We start from the raw sequence: 21,681 nt of genomic DNA on the forward strand, positions 1-21,681 counted from the left end.
TCTGTCCTCTGAAGGAATTTGCTCCTCCTGCCCCGCCTCTGCCACAGGCGCTCACTTTGTATCAGTTGCTTTCTAGCCATCCTGGCCTATCCCAAGAGCTGCCCTGATGGATCTGCAAAGTGGCCATGGTTTCTAGAGCTGGAGACGAGCTCTTCCTCTCCCAGGTGCCCATCACCGCCACCTCTGGCACTGCCTTCTCTCTCCTTTATGGGGTCTTAAATGTGTACTTATCCAGCACCTCCAGGACAGGATTCTCATCCATTCAGTTTTCAGTCCATCCTGGTCTTTCCCTTCTGTCACACCTGCATTCTCCCTGCAGTGCCTGAAATGGGCTGGCCCTCCTGCAAATACGTGTTTGCATTCGTGGATATGAAAGGGAAGCAGGGCTGCTCAGAGCCCTCTCTGCTTGTTCTTTCCCGGGTTATCCATGTGAATCTGATTATTGCAGGATAAACTCCAGATTAAGGCTGCTCTGTCAGTGTCAGTGCAATTCGTTAGCTCTTCATTCTAAAGCAAAAGCCCTACTGTGCCCTTCTGGGTGTGGAGGCAGGTATGGTCCTGGCCTGAGTTGGGGTGATCCTCTCAGCATTCTCTGGGCAGCCCCTTTGCCCATCAGAGTTTGCCAGGCTGGGGTGGGTGAATTAGGCCCTTCCCTCAGCCTTGCAAACATTGAGCTATTGTATAGAACCAGCTGGCTGCAGGGCCAGGGACCTATCTCTGTGGCCCATGGTGGCCAGCATCTGTGGGTCTTGCCCCCCTCAGCACCGCCGACGTCCCATGTGGACAGGACCAGGTGTCTGTATGCTGGGGGTTTGGTGGGGCTGTCCATGGGATGCCTGTGCTGTGCCCTGAGGGGCTGGTTTCCAGGCTCTCTGCAGGGGGATCTGTGTGAGTTTGGGTGGGACATCTAACAGGACAGAACACAGCTCTGCAGGGCACTCTCCAGAGTGGACTCAGCATACATAACCCCTCCCACCTGCTGCAGGGCACTTTCAGACTCCCGAGATGACTGACATTAACACGGGCTCATTAACAATGTTGTCACCTTCTAGAGAAGGCACTTCCCTCCCAGGCCGCCCTTGCTGACTTTCTCGCCTATGGATGGGAGCCCCTTGCCTGGCTCTGCCTGGCTGGCCGCTGCCTGCGGTTGAGGACACTCCCATTGGGGGTACTTTGGGAGAGCTGGCTCTCTAGGGCTCTGCCTGTTTTCTGTCACCATGAAGTAAGGAATAAACTGGCCTGTCCTCAGGGTGCCACACCCTGCCCAGCTGTTGCCCCCCAGAGCAGCCCCTCTCCATGACCTTTCCTCCATTGTAAAATGCGGGAGTGGGACTGGAAACAACACATGCAACCCTCCTCTCTCCCCCAGGGCTGATGATGAGTGCTGCTGGCTTGGGCTTGGTGCCTTGAGGCATCTTCTTAGTCCCCACAGAGATCCTGGGAGGCTGGTGGTGTTGTCAACTCATTTGCTCGGAGGAGTTAAAGTCCTGTTTAGTGTCTCCGGGTCTGAGGACTGTGGCCAGTAAAGGGACAGGTGGTCCTATTTTGACCCCCTGCTGTCACTGCTCTGTCTGCCCCTGCCAAATGGTGGGCAGGTGGCAGGAAGCACAGGCTGCCCTGTGGAGCTGAGCCTGGTCTGAGCAGTGCACCCCTGGCTAGTTATAAACTGGGGCCCCCCATTTGTGTTCAGCCTGGAAGGAGACACCACGTGGTTTCCAGTGGAACGGGCGCCCCCAGAACACCCTGCCCACTGATAGGGTTATGCTGGGGGCCCAATGAGGCCCTCCCCACCTCCCCTCCCTTGGTCCACTTTTCTATGTGAAGAAATGTTTTCGTTATGAAATAACTGATAAAAATAAAAGAATGTAAGTGTATGTAAGATGTTACAAAAAAGCACACACAAATCTCCCTCAGTTAAAGGGACGTGACTGACCATGTAGTCATGAGATCAGTGAGATCAGTTTAAACAGCTGCCTGGGTGAGTCTAACAGCTGAGGACATGACGTGGCCTGGGCTGGCCACCCTTCCTCTTAGCTCTGAGTGCTAAGTGAGGTAATAAGCCCTCCTCAGGCAGGTCTGGGACTCTATGTCACCAAGATCTGCCATGTATCCAGCCTCCATCTCCCGTTTTGTAACTCAGAACCTGTCTGGTGCCTCATTCCCATAATTGAGGTTTCGCTGCATACCTTTCCTTCTCTCTGGCCCGGCCACTCTGTCTTTAACCCTGTTTTTGTGCTTGTTTATTGGTTTGGTTTTTATTTTAAAAACTATTTAATTATGTTCAATTCATTCGATGAGTCATCTCAAATTCTATTTGGAATGAAGTGGAGCAAAAACAAACTAAGGAAGGAAGTGGTAAAGGAGAGAATGGGGTTGGGGGAGAGGAAGGAAAGAGGGAGGGAGGAAGGCCAGTGGGCATCAGGCATCTGTTACCTGGGATACAGAGGTGAGTAACCTGCCCTCTCAGCAACTCAAAGTAGGTTTTGTTTTTCCAGGGGGAACTTTTGAGAGGCGGTTCTCCCTAGTGGCTAGTCCCCAGGAAGGCACAGCCACTCAGCTTCCTGGTCAGAGGGTTCTCCCGGAGAGTGCTGTTCTTGTTCCTGTCCCTCAGGCCCTTGGCAGGCTGGCCCTCAGCCCCGGGCGGACATTGTCCTGTGAGCTCCGTGCCTGCATGCTCACCGTGGGGCCGGGCACACCTGCCAGCTGCTCCTGGCTGTGGTCCTGGGGATTCCCACACTCACCAGGCTCTCCCACCTGGTGGGCTATTCCAGCTGCCTCCTTTATGCCCAGAGCTGCTGAGACATTAACATGAAGAGGGGTGTGCTTGACTAAAGCAGGGGAAGGAGCGAAACGTAGGAGGAGCTGTTTCTGGAAGGGAAAAGCAGCCCTGGCCGGTGGTCCCTGCCCAGGCCCAGCACAGTAAGTTCCCAACTCCCCAGGTGCCGCCTCTTGGCTGGGCTGGCACTGGGCACTTTGTCTGTCCCTGGCCACCCTCCTCTGTGGCCTCCGGTACTGGCTGCTTTGCAGTGAAGGGGCATTTCCAAGTCATTTTTCCCCTTTCACTTCAATGCTGCAGATGTTCGGTGGGATCTTGTGTCCTAAGAACCGTCCGCCCCATCTGCCCCTTCTTGGGAAACTTATCTGTGAGAAGAGCAAAGGGGAGCTTCCGACTTCTTTGGAAATGCTGACATCTCTGTGTCCTCCCCGAGCGTTGCTTACCTCTCCCTGCTGCCAGTCTTCCTGAGATGCCTCTTTCCATATGGTTCCAAACCAGCCTGAGCTCCTGGCCAGGGAGGCAGGATCCTGTGACTATTTGGTTACAAATAAATAGAGATACAATCTTAGTCTGTTGTTTCTCATAGTTGAATGTGAAGGTAAAATGACAAGATTACTTTATTTTAGTTTCCCACCCTCCATGGGGTGTACTTTCTCTGGCAGTTCTTAATGATTGCTGCTTATGTTTAAAAGCATTAAGCAGAAAATCAAGTTGGGCAATCCTGATAATTAATTGGTTCCTGGTATTCTTGTTCTGGAAGGGAAAAAATGTCTTATTAACCCTGTGGCTTTGGGAAAATCACTTACCCTCTCTGAGCGTTGTTTCTCCTACTGTTAAATGGGCATTGTGGTCACAGTTAGTTTTGTGATCTAAGGGGGATCCCACAATGCACTTGTGGATAAAGTGCATTTCCAGGGCCTCACACAGGCCAGACACAGAAATAAGATAATGGAATAAGTAGCTAATATTTCTTTGGCACTTATTACTGGCCAGGCACTGTTCTAAGCCCTATGTTTATGTTTCCTTATTTAATCCTTCCAAGAATGCTGTTTCTGTCTCCCTTTTCCAGATGAGGAAACTGAGTCACACAGAGGGCAAGTAAATTCCCAAGATCAGATGGCTTACTCGAGCAGTAGAGCTGGCTGCCTACCCAGGCATTAGTATTCCAAAGAGTGTGCGCTAAACCCCCAAATCGTATGTGCTGGATGGTGGAGGAATCAATGAAGGATGAACAAATAAATGCCTTGAAATTTGCCAACTGAATGTTGTTCAGGTTGTTGCCTTTGAAAAAGATTTTACATGTATTTATTCTCCATTTGCTTGGTGAAACAAAAACAGAATGTGCAGAGGTGTCTCAGCCCAACCTGTTTAATTGTCCCCACCTCACACATAGCCCGGCAGCTGTGATCTGTGTCTCCCGTCACCATGCCCTTCATAGTCCTGCTTCCTTGCGGATTTGTCCATTGCTTTTGTTTCTTTTGATTTATTTATTTGTTGGAGATGGAGTCTCGCTCTGTTGCCCAAGCTGGAGTTCAGTGGCACCATCTCGGCTCACTGCAATCTCCACCTCCTGGGTTTGAGCGATTTTCCTGCCTTAGCCTCCGGAGTAACTGGGACTACAGCCACATACCACCACACCTGGCTAATTTTTTGTATTTTTAGTAGAGACAGGATTTCGCCATGTTGGCCAGGTTGGTCTTGAACTCCTGGCCTCAAGTGATCCACTTGCCTCCACCTCCCAAAGTGCTGGGATTACAGACGTGAGCCACTGTGCCTGGCCTTTTGTTTCTTTTTACAGAGCTGTTTACATTGCTAGTTTTCAGGGTGGGTGAGGCTGCTAGGAGCAGCGCACAGGCCCTGGGGACAACCAGGGGAGCTGATATTCTCACTGCAGGCTTAGGCCTTGCTGGGATTCCTAACATGACGTCCATAAAAGGGCTTCTTTTTCTTTTTTTTCAGACAGCGTCTCAGGCTGGAGTGCAATGGCACGATCTCAGCTCATTGCAACCTCCTCCTCCCAGGTTCAAACAATCCTCCTGCCTCAGTCTCCCAAGTAGCTGGGTTTACAGGCACCTACCACCACACCTGGCTAATTTTTATATTTTTAGTAGAGACTGGGTTTCACCACGTTGGCCAGGCTGGTCTTGAACTCCTGACCTTGTGATCCCCTGCCTTGGCCTCTCAAAGTGCTGGGATTACAGGTGTGAGCCACCATGCCCTGCCAAGGGCTTCTTTTCTTTCCTCTTCACCAAAAGCCAGTGAGGACAAGGAGAGGCAGGGAACGGGGTGCCATGTTTAACCGACCCTGGCTCAAGGATCCTGGCACTGCCCTGCACCCATATTGGCCCGTGGGTAAGCAGGAGCGAGGGCCAGTGCTAGTCACTGCTTCTTTGGCCAGCCTGGGCTGTAGCTAGAGGCCTGGCAGATAGTGGAGACCTGCTTTCTGGCAGTGGTCAGAGCCCCCCTGGGAAGAGGGATGGTCACCTCCACTCCAGGGTCTTGGGTCTTAGGGAGGCAGAGATGCTAAGGGGACTGCTTCTTAAAGGGTAGTCTTGGGGAATTACATGAGAAAGCACTTAAAAAATATGTATTACCGTTTTCAGTACTTGAGTAGGCACAGGATACTGAGTTCAGCTCAGTGGGTGAGAAAAATCCGTAGTTTATAGTCATGTGTATCCAAGTCACAATATTAGCTTTTACCCAGCTGTCAAGCTGATACTTAACCACATTGCTATTCTGTGGGCACTGTCTTCCTAAATAGGCCCCAGTTATTCCATGTTATAACCTTGGGAAGGAGCAGATGTCACTGCTTTTCATCCTACTCTTCTTTTAGATAAGCCTGTTAAAGTCAGTGGGTACATTTATTTTTGTTAACCCAAAACTAAAGCTAACTAGCTGTCTGTTATTGAAATCTAACAACAGCATCCTCATGCCTCTTCAGATGGCCAGATGACTCCACAGCCACTTTGGGATTAGTGGTTCATTTCTTCCTTTCTTCATTCTACAGACTGCTGTGCTGGGTGGCTATTGCGTGCAGAGTGCCACCCGAGAGGCTAGAGATACCTCTGGGAGCTAGACTGCCAGTGCCTCTGCTGGATCTGCATGGGAGGGGGCTGTAGAGCTCAGACAACAATTCACAGTTAGTTGTTTTCTTGTAGTTGTGGTCGACACAATAAAGTAGACCAGGGCTGGACGTGGTGGCTCACGCCTGTAATCCCAACACTTTGGGAGGCCGAGGAGGGCAGATCACCTGAGGTCAGGAGTTCAAGACCAGCCTGGCCAACATGGTGAAACCCCATCTCTACTAAAAATACAAAAATTAGCCAGGTGTGGTGGCAGGCACCTGTAATCCCAACTACTGGAGGCTGAGGCAGGAGAATCACTTGAACCCGGCAGATGGAGGTTGCAGTGAGCCAAGATCACCCCACTGCACTCCAGCCTGGGCAACAGAGTGAGACCCTGTCTCAAACAAACAAACAAAAAAACAAACAAAAAAAAAAACAAAACAAAAAGGAGACCAAAGTAGAAAGAATATATTAATGGCATCCCGACTCAGGTCGGGTAGGGAGATCAGATTATGCTTTGCTGGAAGTTGCCATCTGAGCCAAGTGCTTTGAGAAATCACAGGAGTTAACCAGGTAAAACTGGGATACATGATGAGGAGCATTCTAAACTGTGTGTGGTATGTGCAAAGAACCTGGGGCAGGAGGAAGCAGAGCGGGTAAGGTAGGGACAGGGAGTGAGGGAGGCACACGAGGAGGCAGGGGCTGGCTCACCCAGGGCTCTGAGGACCAGGCTGAGCACCTGCCTTTCACCCCATGGCAATGGGACGTCAGTGAAGGATACTCCATTTGAAATGCCGCACTAGCATTAATTGCATGACACAGGCTTGGTTTGCTGCAGCTGAGCTCTACTCTTCAGACTGCCTTCCACCTGCAGGATACGCACCCATGCCAGGTGCACAGTGCTGAACGTCGAGCAGTGACTTCCCTGGGCAATGGAGATTCTGTACAGTTTAACTGGATGCATCGGCAACATACAGTGCAAGGCTCAGGGACAATCTGCAGTGAGCAAGGCTAGCTTGTTAGTCTCAGGCAGGCATTGGACTTTTTTGTCTTTATTCTATGAACAGCCTGACAAGGCAGACATCATTATCCCACTCCACAGATGGGGTCACTGAGGCTCATGAGTGCCCTGGCCCAAGATTCTGTAGCTGGCAGGTGGTGTGGGACTCACACCCAGGTCTGTCTGATGCCAGATTTCATTACTATACTGTGAGGTTTTGGAAACTTTTGATTTGTTCAAACAAGCAGTCGAAGGACATAGGTTCAAAAAGAACCAAATTCTGGCTGGGTACGGTGGCTCACGCCTGTAATCCCAGCATTGGAAGCCGAGGTGGGTGGATTGCCTGAGGTCAGGACTTCGAGAGCAGCCTGGCCAACATGGTGAAACCCTGTCTCTACTAAAAATACAAAATTTATCCAGGTGTGATGGTGGGTGCTTATAATCCTAGCTACTAGGGAGGCTGAAGCAGGACAATCGCTTGAACCCAGGAGGTGGAGGTTGCAGTGAGCCGAGATTGTGCCACTCCATTCCAGCCTGGGTGGCAGAGTGAGACTCTGTCTCAAAAAAAAAAAAAAAAGAAAATCAAATCCCCACCAGAGTTGGGCTCTCATTGATTACAAGCTTGTCTCGAAATTAACCTTCCTGTCAGGTGGGGGCTCCCAGATCCTCACCTGTGGAGACAAACATCAAACCAACTGGAATCCCATCCTGCCTGGGGAGGATCCCATGTCTCCCTGGGACGTCGTGGACTTCAAGGAAGCTTTGTTGTAGAGGGAATGGGGCCTGTGTCTTTCACTCTTCCCTCCTCCCTGTGCTCCCCCTCTGCATGCCCCACATGGGTGAGTGCAGAGGAGGCTGCTGGCTTTCTGGTGAGTGTGCTTACTCCTGCCCGGGTGGTGGCCATGGTGTTGATGTGACAGCCAAGGGAGCAGCTCCAGGGTTGGCTGCTCTGGAAATGTGCTTTGGCAGTGGCCTTGGGGAATCTCCAGTGGCCTTTTCAGTCCCAGCAGTCCACGGCCTCGCCTCCTTCCGCCAGGGCCCCCGGCCTCCTGCTGTCTTCTCTGCCTTCATTAGGTGGATTTGCTTGGCTCTTCCCTCGGTCTGCTCCCAGATGTGCAGAAAGACTCTTTGAAGCTCAGGTCTTCCTTCTGATCAGGCCTGTCCTCCTGAGCAAGAAGCCACAGTTCACAGTGGAAAGCATGGTTCTCATAGAGATACTAGAGCGAGCATCACCACATGTTCTAGAGTTGTCCGCTGGTCTTGGCAAATGGCACATGGTGGGGTGGGGCGCTGTGGGATGAGATGAGGCTTTAGGGTAGGGTCTTTAGGGTGAAGCCTAGGGTGTGCTAGGATAGCGTACTGCAGGATGGCGCCCTGCAGGAGGGCACATTGGGACCGAGAACTGTAGGGTCACTGCAGGACCATGTGCCATAGGGCCACTGTGAAAAGCAGGTTTGCCCTAGTGTGCCATGCGGGGATTGCTAACTCCAAGGTGAGATCGGGACATGAGCACACAGTCCTGGCAAGAGGAGGGAGATGAGGCTGAGGCGAGTGGAGGACCTTTCCTAAGGCTGCAGGTGCCAAGCGGTGGAACCTTAACTTGGACCCAGACTGCCTGATGTGGAGCCTGTGTGCTTTGCCATGAGGCTAGGCTGCTTTCTCCCAAAAGAGGTGTTTTTGCCTTCCTGCCGCTTAGTCTGCTCTCACCCACTGCGTGTGACACACTAGGAAGTGCTCTGTCCTGGGCAACAGAGCGAGACTCCATCTCAAAACAAACAAACAAACATATGTGGAACCAGAATGACCCTCCAGGCAGTGCATCTAATTCTTTATCTGAGGAATGCCTCTCCTCCCTTTTCACTCACTGACTCAGGGAGTCCAGGGCTGGGATGACCTCCAAGTGTTTGATCCACAGCTGTCATTTTACCAGAAGAGAAAGGGAGTTTAGTGACCTCATTGAGTCCATGGGGCCAGTTTGTCACATGGCCAGGATGAGCTCCAGGACCTGTAGAAGGAAAATGCTTCTAAAGAGCAGTCTGGCCGGGCACGGAAGCTCACGCCTGTGATCCCAGCACTCTGGGAGACTGAGGCCAGTGGATTGCTTGAGCGTCAGAGCAACCTGGACAACATGGCGAGACCCCCATCTCTACAAAAAAAATACAAAAATTAGCCGTATTTGGTGATACATGCATGTAGTTCCAGCTTCTTGGGAGGATGAGGTGGGATGATCACTTGAGCCCAAGAAGTCACTGAGAGGCTGCAGTCAGCCGTGATCACGCCACTGCACTCCAGCCTGGGCGACAGTGAGAGCTTGACTCAAAAAAAAAAGAAAAAAAAAAAAAGCAGCCTGGAACAGGGCGGTCTTTGCAGGCTTACCTTCTGCAGGTTTAACCTTAACCACAGATTCTACCTGGGCCCCCCTTTTCCCTTTCTCTTATTTGGGTGTTGAAGGCTGTGGTAAGAGCATGCCAACAGGGACACAGGTGAGGGAGGCATGGGCTGGGCAGAGGCTGGGTGGGAGGCTTTGCTGTCTGGGTTTTTTCACCCTGGAAAACAAGAGAAAAAAAGAAGCAACTTGTGTTTCTATCTCATGGGAACTCTAATCACGAAGGGCTTGGATTTGATCGCCATCGGTGCTAGGGTCCAGAAGGAAACCACAGCTTGGGAAGGCTTCTGAGGACGTGAGCGGGCAGCTCTCTTTTCAAAACACCTAGAGAGTGGAACCCCGTCTCTACTAAAAATACAAAAAAATTAGCTGGGTGTGGTAGCAGGCACCTGTAGTCCCAGCTACTTGGGAGGCTGAGGCAGGAGAATGGCAGGAACCTGGGAGGTGGAGCTTGCAGTGAGCTGAGATCATGCCGCTGCACTCCAGCCTGGGTGACAGTAAGACTCTGTCTCAAAACAAACAAACAAACAAACAAACAAACAAACAAAAAACACCTAGAGATAGTGAGTTTGCAACACAGATTTGCAGGACTGGTGCCTACAAGTAGAGAGAGATTTTTAAACCTTGTATGAGGTTAGGATTTCGGGTTTCTCAGGAGCCAGGTTTAATAAACCTATAGCAAGTTAGTTTCTCAGTCATCCTACAGTCATGAAATGCATTATTGTGCACACACAGGGTTTAGATTTGTGCAACCCAAGTGTAGGTATATTGTTTACTTTCAAATAAAGACTCAAAGGGACATCATATCCCTGAGTCTCCTCTTGACAAGCACAGTATTTTGGAAACTCTTGGCAGTAGTTCCAGTTCAGTATGGGGCTTGGTTCTCATTTTAGTCCAAGTCAAAGCAGCTGAGGGGGTTCTACCCCAGTGTGTCAGGGGGACCTGTCATAGGCATGTCCTCTACTTGATTCCAGATTTAACCCCTGAATGATTCAGGGGGATTTTAGTGCACATCAGATCTCAGATGCTGACTTGGAAGTGACGGAAGGGCCATAGTTTCTCTCCCCTTTTTGGCACAGGGCTAGAACAGCTCCCCCAAGCAAGAGTCTTTTATCCTCACTGATGTTCATGTGATTCAGGGGCAGCCTGTGCAGGAGAGGGTGTGGACCACCCAAAAGCCAGGAGATGGAAGAACAGAGTTTCGGCATCAGAAGGTGCTACTGCAGCTTAACTGTGGGATTCCAACACGCCCGCCCACCAAATCCTCGTTTCCTCATCACCATCCGTATGTTACCATCCTGTAACATGTAACATAGGGATGGTGATGTCTGCTTACTGGGGTTTCTGCTGGGCTCCGTGCAATGCTCTTCAGGGTTGTGCTATGGAAGCTGCTGAGCACCACATGCCTTGGAGGTGGCCAGGCCTGGGTTTGCACATCTGGAGGCATGAGGTGGACAGATGCGGGTCTGGGGCTGGGGATTCGAGTGGGTGTTGAACTCTCTGTGTTCTTGGAGGGTGGCCCTGAGATGTGCTGGGTCTCGCCTCGATTTTAAGTGGATGTAGACTTACATAGGAAATTGGGCATGTTGGGGGACGGGCTGAGTTCCTCCTTCCTACCCCTCTTCCCAATACAGAGGTTAAGGAAGGAGTGTCTCTGGGCAATGCTGGGACACTTCACAGGAACCCTGCATTTCTGAACACTTCATGGAAGCAACTTTGTGCAATTCAACACTTTTTCTGACTTTTCACCAGCTCAGGTGCTGGGGCCTCCCTGTGGTGATAGCACAGATTACAGTTTCCTCCATTGGCCTTGACCTTAGAAATTATGTAACTATTGATTTAAAAGGTTTTTTTTGTTTCTTTTTTTGGCAGTGGTTGCAATTTGTATGGTTTCCGGGTTTGAACATTGGAGTTACTGTATCAAGGCGTATAATGCTGAATTGGATTCAGAGATTATTGGATTGAGAAGATCCCGTGGGTCTGTCTGACCTGCCCTTCTCACTCTGCAGCTGAGGAAATGGGCCCTGGGTCCCGTCAGGGACAGCAGAGTCCTCATGCCTTCTGGGACCCTTCCCTCCTTCCCTCCTGCCGTCAGGGCCCTGCCTGAGGGACAGTGACACTCCTACCCCATCACATTGGTGCCGGCAGTGAGCAGTCACGTATTTGTGTGGTTGTCATCTTGGAATGATGTGCCATGTGAAAGTTAAATAGCTTTGCCCAATGAGTTATATAATGCTGTTTGTATGTTAAGTTGCATGCCAGGCTTTCACGGTCAAATGATAAGCGTGACATAGGGTCTGAAGCGACAGCCCACTTGTAGGAACTGGGCCAGTGTACTCCAGCATGGCATTGCAATGGGAGTCACTGTATTTTGGATGTGTGGTCTGGTCAAGATGTGGGACACATATAGTCAGATCCTGGTGGGTTCATATAAGACCCAGGACCATGGTCGGTCAAACTCCTTGCTGTTCTCCCCTGAGATGTTGGCTTATTGAACACTTTTTTGAAGTAAATGGGACCCTGGTTAAGCTGAATTTCCCTTTGATGGGATTGGTTCTATTAGGATTGCATCTGAGCTGCTTGAATTTGAGTCTTACATGTACAGGTTGTATGAATTAACCTAAACGGGTTTTTGATGTATCATTTCCTTACTTTTCGGAGACTTCATTTTAGTGCATTCAGTTTGCTTCTGGGATTGCATTCTAAATACTTTTTTTTTTTGTTTATTTGTTTGGGACAGAGTCTTGCTCTGTTGCCCAGGCTAGAGTGCGGTGGCACGATCTCGGCTCACTGCAACCTCCTCCTCCCAGGTTCAAGTGATTCTTGTGCCTCAGCCTCCTGAGTAGCTGGGATTACAGGTGTGCGCCACCACACAGGCTAATTTTTGTATTTTTAGTAGAGACGTCGTTTCACCATGTTGGCCAGGGTGGTCTTGAACTCCTGGCTTCAAGTGATCTGCCCACCTCGGCCTCTCAAAGTGCTGGGATTACAGGTGTGAGCCACTGTGCCCGGCCGTATTCTAAATACTTTTTATACACACTGACAAGTTGTCCTCTGAAATCTTGCATCTGTTTATATTTCACCAAAACTTTAAAAAATGTTTTCAAGATTTTTATTTTTGCTGCTCTACTAGGCAAAAGAGTAGTCTCCTGTTTTGTAGCTGTCTAGTCTGAGCTGTGAAAGGCTTTGGGTTAGGGCTTTGAGAAGATCAGAGGAACATGTTTAGAGCCTCCTGCAGCTTTGTGGGCACAGGGGATGAGCAGGGGGTGCACCTCAGAAGTCAGGGTGGGCGGGGTCTGGAGACCACGGGACTTCACTTGACCAGGTCTGCCCAGCACGGGCAGTGGCCATGCGGTGCCAGGCTGGGTTCCAAGCCATTGACAGAATTACCTCAGTGAATCCCTGGACAGCTCCATGAGACTGGCCCTGTCTGTTACTATTCTCACTTCAAAAGGCAGGAGACAAAGAAGTGGAGTGACCAAGGGGCTTGCCCAGGGAAAGCAATGAGGAGGTGGACCCAGGGCTGAGCTCACCAGCACCTTGGTGTAGAACTCAAGAGCACACCCCTAGATCCTGCCCCTGTCTTGGGAGGCTGAGACGATGATCTCTGCTGTTTTGGAATTGGTACTAGGCTTTGCATTGCTATGATTTCAGGAAAACATCTGTATTGTTGGTCTCCGAAATATACATAGAATTTGTTTTCTGTTCATTTCTTGCCAAAGGAGTCCAGGTGAGCTGCACCTGCCTGAGTGGGATCCCAGGTGTGATCGGGGGTGTTGATACCTCTGATGGTGGTGTCTGTGGGCCTGCTTTGATCGGGGAGCAGGAGGAGTGCTGGAGGCTCTGTGTCCCCCCAGCTCGGGGGTCTCTGGGCTCATGTGTGCAGCATTACCTGGCTTGGGCCAGAAAGAGACTTCGAGGGAGCCCTGTAGGGGGTGTCTGGGTTTCCCCATTCACCTCTGCCATCTGACAAGATCGCTTCCCTCTTTGAGCCCCAATTTCCTCACTTCTGAAATATTGGAGAGCCTTCTTACTCATACAGTTGCTGGGCATTTTTCCTGAAATAGTAGATCTCTGTCACCATAGTATATAACAACCCTTATGCACAAGGAAGGGTTATATAACTGTAAAGTAATTATAACCCGAGTCTTTTCTCTCTGTTGAATAGGCTCTTTAAAAAAGAGTAGGTATGACTGACAATTCCTGAAAGTCACTCATTAATTGGTTCTTTCAAGTAAATAATAGCAGCCATGATAGTCATAGTGCTGGTGTCATCTGGCACCTCCCGTGTTGGATGGCAGGGCACTGTTTGCACGCCAAGTGATGCCTACCTTGCCCTGACTGGAGGGTGCCCTCACTGGCTCCTGTGGAAGCCCGTCCTGATGCTGGTTAGTGGCATTGCGTCCTCTGGTGAGCTGAAGCACACAACATGGTGTAGACCCTTCTGAGGTGATAAGGTGAGCTAGCAGTTATGATTGACTTGCAGTTTATAATTAAACTATGGGACAGCTGTCATTGTTCCCTCTCAGTGGTGTCTGTGTCATGTAGACTGGCAGGAAAGGAAACTTCAAAATGACCCTTGTTTTGTTATTTGCAGGCTCCAGGGAGTTCCACACTGTCCAGTTCTCTCTGCCATGATAAACCTCTGTGGTGAGTGTCTGTGTGGGTCATGCATTCCTGTGTCTCTGGCTGTAGGTCAGCTCTCCACAGAGGAAACTTGGGCATGGCATCATTTTATTCTGTAGAAATCATAATTTCTGTTTTGGTTGTAAACATTGCCAATCAAAGGTGATACAGGCCACGTTTTCTATCCGTTTCTAAATGCTGTGTCAGGGTCAGAAGCCCAGCTGGTAGAAACACCTGTGATTGTCTTTGAATAAATAATTGCGCTGCTGAGGCCTGATTGTGCAAGTGTCACTTTTGGGGGAGACTCCAGGGTGTGCTGGCAAGAGCCCCTTTAGAGCAGATGATGGGGGCCCTGAGCCAGCATTTTCTGGAGAGGCACTCACTGTGGATCCTCATGACCGTAGGAAGCGCTTCATTTCTGTTCTAACAGTGTTCAATTTGACTTGGAATTAAATCCATGTCTGATAAATAAGGTAGAGAAAACAAAATCCTTGGGAATTGTTTGGATGCTGATTTGAACAAATCAACCTTAAAAAATAAATGTATGGGCCGGGCGCAGTAGCTCACGCTTGTAATCCCAGCACTTTGGGAGGCTGAGGTGAGGAGACCATAAGGTCAAGAGATCGAGACCATCCTGGCCAACATAGTGAAAACCCATCTCTACTAAAAATACAAAATTAGCCGGGTGTGGTAGTGCATGCCTGTAATCCCAGCTATTCGGGAGGCTGAGGCAGGAGAATCCCTTTAACCCGGGAGGCAGAGATTGCAGCAAGTCGAGATTGTGCCACTGCATTCCAGCCTGGCGACAGAGTGAGACTCTGTCTCGAAAAAATAAAAATAAATAAAAATAAAAATAAATGTATGGTATTGGATGTTTGATGTTATTATTTCTTTTCAAGGTGTGATAATGGCATTGTAGACATTTTAATCAAAAAGTGCCCTTATCTTTTAGAAATCAATACTGCAAGATTTATAAATGAAATTACATAGTATCTGGGATTGCTTTAAAGCAATCAAAGTGGTGGAGGAGATTGCTGGGGGTATTGATGGACAAAGGTTAGCTGTGTGTCGGTAATTTTGAAGTTAGGTGATGTGGGTACATGGAGGTTTGTAAAACCATTTTATATGGTTTTGAATTTTTCTAAAATTAAAAGAAAGAGAGGAACACATAGGAGTAGTAAAAATGAAAACTCCAAAGCTGGTGGCAGCACTTTGGAGGGACTTAAGGACACGTCCTGTGGACCCATGCCTCTGGCTTTACCTCATGGGGGCACCGATTGGGTTTGACCTCATCCCCTCTCCCTGGAACCTTTTCCACCTCCTCCTGGATACCACCCTCAGCCCTAATGTTAGGAGCCCTCCTGGGAGGGGCTCAGGCCTCCCTGGGAACCACAGGGCTGGTGGAGAATCTGTGGTCTGTGGGAGGCCCTTGTCTCCAGTCACATTGGGTGCCTGGCTCCCACACTGCCAGTCCTGCCCACGTCCTCAGGCTGCTGGCCATGACATGACCATTTCTACCCTCTTCCCTCTTCCCTCCTCCACAGTCTTCATCTCACACTTGGGGACCTGCCCTGGCCACCTGGGCCCCTGGCTGGGTGGCCAGCCCCACATTCTACTCTGCATCCACCTGGCCTGTGGTTAGCTGGGTGGCGTCCCAGCGGGGCCCCATGGAGCTCTTAGCCTTCTGATAGGAGTCTGCTGAGTTGCTGCTCAGTAGATGAAAGGCCGCTTTGATTATGCCCCAGCTGGTCCCCTCTCCACGTGAGGTCCTGCCTCCTTCTTGGGCCTGCAGGGTCCTCCACGACCATAGCTGGCCACCTCACCAGCCTCATCCTTGGCCGCACCTGCCCCAGGATGCCACATACGGACACGAGGAGCTGCTTGCTGATGTTTGGCTTCTGCTCACACCATCTCCTCTTCCTCCCGGCCCCCTCCCGGTGTCCCCTCGTGCCGACCTTGATACCTCGGAGCAGGGTTGAGGCTCCCTCTCCAGGAGTCCCACCTGGAACCCTGTTCCTGCTCCCAGTGAAACCACAAAAAGTCCTTCCCGCCTTCGTGCTTTTGCATCTGAGCCCATGTGTCACTGCTCTGGGTTGCTTTCTCTTTGTGCGTTCCCTGGCTGCAGCTTGCGGTACCCTGTCATGCCCTGCTAGGAAAATTCAATCTTGTGCCCCTCCCCACACTGCCCACCGTTATGGGAACACAGCGCAGAGGCTGTGCACACTGTAAATTCCCGTAGCTGGCCGCCCAGGTGCTGGTGTGAACACCCAGGGGATGAGTGTCCGTCGTCTTCACCTTTTTCCTAGGGGATGTCTGTTGTCTCCTTACCCTGCTTCTGATCTGCCCACTGCTCTCTCGCAGGCTCGTCATCCTGAGTCCCACCATGGAGGAGGGCCATGGGCTGGACCTCACTTACATCACGGAGCGCATCATCGCCGTGTCCTTCCCCGCCGGCTGCTCCGAGGAATCCTACCTGCACAACCTGCAGGAGGTCACGCGCATGCTCAAGTCCAAGCATGGGGACAACTACCTGGTGAGAGGTGGGCAGCTCCGGGAGCCTTTGGGCAGGCTCTGCAACAGGCACTGTGTAGGGATGGGCACTCACAGAACACTGGTTTACACATGAGGGAGAAGCTCAAGGGCCTGGGCTCACACAGCTGTCCATGTCGCCCTCGTCCTGTGTCTCTCTGCTGCCACGCCTGGGGAGGAGCCTTATGTGTCTCTGTAGGTAGCTTTCAGGGACACACGACTGCTGACCACAGGGATGGCTGTTGCTTCGTCCTGCACTCATCAGTGAGGCTGGCTCCCCAGTGCCTTGGGACATGTCCCCGGCCAGCCACCCCTGCACTCCCATGCTGCATCCCTGGTATCAAAAGACAAACTTGTGACTCTCCTCCTGAGCCAGAAATTAGGAAGACAAATTAGGTGGGCACCCAAGAAACCAGGGGCTGCCCTGGAGACAAGGAGACAGCTTGATTTTCAAAACACACGTGTCGAGTTGATGGTGGAGCCACATCTGAGGAATAAATAATACAGAACAGCTTCTCACCATCTCTCACCCTCTGACTGGCCCCTTGTTTTCTGTTCCCACGGTTGGTAGCCCAGGTGGAGGCTGACTTCCTTCTGCTGTCAACAGTCACTAATGGGATTGAATGACAGCTCCCTGGCACCCTCTCTCTACCTGCCTTCTTATCTCTAGTAAGGAGGCCTCCTTATCTGTGGTAAAGCTAATCTGCCCCGCAAGCCTACAAGGTGGTCATTGTCTTCCTTGTTGGTCTGCTCCAATGACTGGGGCACCAGTGGCTGGGAGAGGTGGACCCAAGTGGCAGAGTAGGATGTGGCCTCCGTCTGATGCCAGAGCAGCCCTGGCCCGGGTGCTTCCTGTGTCCTGACCCCTCCCCAATCCTTGATTCACTCAAGCTCCTGCCTCTTTCTCGTCTTGAAGCCCATCTTGTCTGTGACCTGGCAGTGGACAGGAAGTGGTGGCCAAGCCCCATCTGATGGTGGTGCCTCTCACCAGGGGCCCTCTTCTCCCCAGGGCTTCCTCCTTCATCACTGAGGCAGTGTGCTCTGCAGGACCATGGCTCCTTCCTTTGGAAGCCACTCCCAGGCTGGTCAGCACATCCCGAGTCTCCTCTCTGGCCATCCTTCCCCTCTTCCCCAGTCCACCTTCCCCAAAGAGACCATGCAGAGGGCCTGGAGCCCTGGCCAGCACCTGTCTGTGGGGCCTTGTCAGGGCCAGAGCTCTCCCTGAAAAATGGCTATGGCAGGGATCTTTTTCTTGTGCAGGGTTAAGAAATGAACTGTGGGTCTCAAAGCAGCGCCCCCCCTTGTCATAAACAGGGCTTGCTGGGTGACCAGGACAAGCCCCCACCCTTCACTTTCCTCACATCTCTGACTCTGAAGTGAGAGGGACGTTTAGTTAATTTTTAAGGCTCCTTGTTGCTGGAACATTATTGTTATTATTTTTTTCATTTTGAACTACTGGAGTATTTAGCAAGGTTCCACAAATGGCTGTGATTTTTTCAGTGAACTTAGGCCGTGGCTCTTGGCTGGGCATGAACTCAGCCCTTTCCAGGCCTGGGGCCACCAGGCCATAGAGGAGGGACTGCCTTCCCCACCATGTGCCACCTCTCTATTGGGTCAGTTTGTGTTGTCAGGAGCAAGACCATGGAATTTATTTTATATATATATGTATATATATTTTATATTATATATTTTTTTATGTGTGTGTGTGTGTATATATATGTGTACATATATATATCCTGTATGTTGGGATATTTTGTAGCCATGAGAATTAAAAAAAAAATAGTAACACGGTAAATTGCCTGGTTTAATACTAGTTAACGAAGTAGAATATAGACTTTATGTGTAAGGGTTCTGTATGCCATCCTTATCTTATTTATTTTATTTGTTTTGTATTCTGTGACCACACACGTCTATATTTTTCAATCTTTTCTGATCCTCAGTACCTGGAAGGGAAACATCATGTAAAAATGCAGTGTGTTTTCTCCTTTCATCTCTGATGTCAAGGATTTGTCTAAAAGCTTTTTATCCCCCAATTTGTGAGTGTGAAGATTTTAGATATTTTTTTAAAAAATTAGTATTAATTAAAATTAAATAAAAATTAAAGTATTAATTTTTTAAAATATTAAAATCTATTTTACGCAAGGCATTTTTTTCTCTCTTTTATAGGTATTGAATCTTTCAGAAAAGAGATATGACCTTACAAAGCTTAACCCAAAGGTATGGAGTTCATCCCTTTATATTCTGCATTTTTGAAAAATGTAAACAATGCTTATTTTGTGCAAAAATAATTTGCTACTAGTCTTTGTGGAATGTGACTTGATAAGGAGTATTAGGAATTGTTCATATCAATTGTTTTAATTACTTTTTTTTTCAGTTTGAAATAGTTAGAGATTCATAGGAAGTTGTGAAAATAGTACAGAGATCTCCTGTACTTCTCACCCAGTCTTTCCAGTGGGAGACTCTTACAACACTAATAGTAAAATATCTAGGTCAGGAAGTTGGCATTGGTATAGTCCACGGACCTCACTCACATTTCCCTGGTTTTGCGTACATGTGTGTTTCTCGGCATCGTGTGTATAGATGATAAATACTACATATATATGTATAGAACAAATCTATACATGTGATGCTTCCTCCTCCCGCCTCCTGGGATCTTTCATATATACTGCATATATATATGCATGGAACAAATCTATAACAAATATATGTATAGAACAAATCTAAACTGCATCATGTGTATAGATTTGTTAAGCCACCACAAACAAGAGACAAAACATTTCCATCAGCATGGGGCTCTCTTCTCCTAGTATCTCTTTATGGTCATAGTAATCCACTCCTTTCATGATAATTTTCATTTTTTAAAAAATTGTTAAAATTTTTTCAAATTTTACTTTAAGTTCTGGGATACAGGTGCAGAACGTGCAGGTTTGTTATATAGATATACATGTGTCATGGTGATTTGCTGCACCTATCAACCTGTCATCTAGGTTTTAAGCTCCTCACGCATTAGGTATTTGTCCTAATGCTCTCATTCCCCTTGCCCCTCACCCTTCATGATCATTTTCAATAGCAAAGCTTGGGATAATTTTAAGACTCAGTCAACATAAGTTGTGGTAATATATGTATGTATATTCTATATGTTGAAATATTTTGCAGCCATTAGAGTAACAGAGCGGAAACATGATAAGTTGCCTATTTTAATACTAGTTATCAATAGTAGAGTATAGAATTTATGTATAATGGTATCTCAATTATGCTAAATGTATATGGAAAAGAGACTAAGGGATTCATGAAAACATTGCAGTGGTTATCTTTGAGTGGTGGCAGCGGTAGTGACTTTTCCTACTTCCTGGCAGTTTTCTGAAATTTCCAACAATCTTACACTATTTCTACGACTTTCATCGTAAGATAGAGCCCCTTGTCCTCACCCTACTGACAAAAGGAAATCAAAGGAAAAGCAACACCCCCATGTGGCCACAGGCCACTGTGGACTTCTGTGTGCCTCAGGATGCTCAGAGCTGCAGTTCTGTACCGAGTCACTGTGTCTTTAGCACATGGTGGTGATTTTCTTTGTCCAAGCACCAAACTTAATCAGGGTTTTGAAGGTGCTTCCTCCTTAAGTCCTGCCTTTCCAGCAGATTGTCTCTGAGGTGTTGTCTGCACAGTGTGGGAGATGGCTGGCTGCACTCTCCAAACTGGGATTTTAACCCGAGTCAGGAGATTTTGGCAGCAGCTTGGGCCTAGGACTGCTGTTTGAGATCTCACTGGACTGCAGCCCTCTTCACACAACCTGCACCATCGGCAACTCAAAGACCTTTCTAGAATTGTCACCCCAGCTGCAGAAGAGCAGATGAGCCCCTAGAGGAAGAGGCATCACGTGGGCAGTATAATGCTTTATTTTTTCTTCCCAGTGAAGGAAGTTGGTCCTCGTGCTCACTGAGTTTTAGGAAAGGGTCACCCAGCATGTTCTTTACTCCCAAATGAAATGTATCGATGATGAAAGAAGTCATTGTGAGATGGCCTCAGAAGGTTTCAGGAAATGGAAACTGAGGGAGCTCCCCTCTCTTGTTGCACATCATGGATGTGGGCTGGCCGGAGCTCCACGCACTGCCCCTGGATAAGATGTGTACCATATGCAAGGCACAGGAGTCCTGGCTGAACAGCAACCCCCAGCATGTGGTCGTCATTCACTGCAGGGTGAGCGCACCCCCTCTCACATTTGGGGGTCTGGCTAGGCTTTAGCCTTTGGAGTTGAGATGGAGACAACTGCTGCATATGAGCACATTTCCGCTTTGAGCTGGTGTGATGCGCTCCTTATGGGTTTGTCTTTAGGTTTTCCTACTTGCTCTTAAAGAAGGAAACAAAGAGTTATCACACCTCCCCAAGTTTGGCCTTAGAATTTATAGGATTGTGGTCCCTGAATGTGTAGCTGGACATTTGAAACTATTGACCCCAAATTGACCACAGTTATGAGAGCAAATCGTTTCGTTTTTATTAAATTTTATTTTTCATGGAAAGCCCTCCTTTTCAAAACAGCTATGCCCTTTTCAGATGGACTGTGTCAGACTTTCCATGCCGTCTTGAGTTATGGTAATCAGTTGATAGACTAGATGATGGCATGATGCCATTGCAGTAAACATGTCGTCCTTTCCATGTGGAGCCATTGCAGTGCAGATGTGGCCTGTGCATCTTCACAGAGTGGCTGGGACTGTCTGTGTGTCAGCCCCAGCAGGCTTGGTGGATGCCGGCAGCCCAGGTGCATAGCTGGTGGGCACTCCTCCTCCTGGCTGCATCGGGTTCCTTCCATGCTTCCTCCTCCTACCTCCTGGGATCTTTCCTCTTAATTCCCAGTTTTCTCAGCTGCTTTGCACTGCTCCTCAAATGTGATTGGTGTTGAAAGGGGTTGGACTGAAAGCAAACTCACTGAGGGGTAAGCGTGTGAAGCTTAACCCTCCTGCCAGAAACTTACTATTAGAGAAAAGCTCTTATCCCAGTCACACCTTGAGTCAGGGAGGAATCCTTTGGGAAAGGATGTAGCCAGGGGGCTGGGGTCGCTGTTCATTAATGGGCAGCTCCCTGTTTTGTGTGTTTGACAAAGCATTCTTAGGACCATCAAAGTATCTAGGAAGTGTTGACGGTTCAAGATAGAAGTGTTTTTTTTTTCTTCCGGACTCTTTCACACTAAAAAACTGCACAGAAATCCATTGTATTATGGAATTTAGTTTGAAAGAAGCTTCCATTTGAGTTATGTTAGACTCTCAGTATATCTTTCCCGCAAAGGCACTAGGTAGGCCGGCCT

The 21,681-nt window shown here is 49.1% G+C and overlaps 1 protein-coding gene across 2 annotated transcripts in view; it reads left to right on the forward strand.

The window, feature by feature from the left end:
• LOC129051290 (tensin-3-like) overlaps positions 1-21,681 on the forward strand; it is a 157,757-nt gene that overhangs the window by 95,746 nt on the left and 40,330 nt on the right. Inside the window, exons 5-8 of one of the 2 annotated variants that reach the window (XM_063718488.1) lie at positions 13,825-13,877; positions 16,215-16,386; positions 18,549-18,599; positions 20,457-20,579. In XM_063718488.1, the coding sequence (XP_063574558.1) occupies positions 13,825-13,877; positions 16,215-16,386; positions 18,549-18,599; positions 20,457-20,579 (399 nt within the window). The remainder of the gene's footprint in view (positions 1-13,824; positions 13,878-16,214; positions 16,387-18,548; positions 18,600-20,456; positions 20,580-21,681) is intronic. The other variant, XM_063718487.1, reaches the window with a different exon arrangement.

This window comes from Pongo abelii, chromosome 19, assembly GCF_028885655.2.
Source record: "Pongo abelii isolate AG06213 chromosome 19, NHGRI_mPonAbe1-v2.0_pri, whole genome shotgun sequence".
NCBI lineage: Eukaryota > Metazoa > Chordata > Mammalia > Primates > Hominidae > Pongo > Pongo abelii.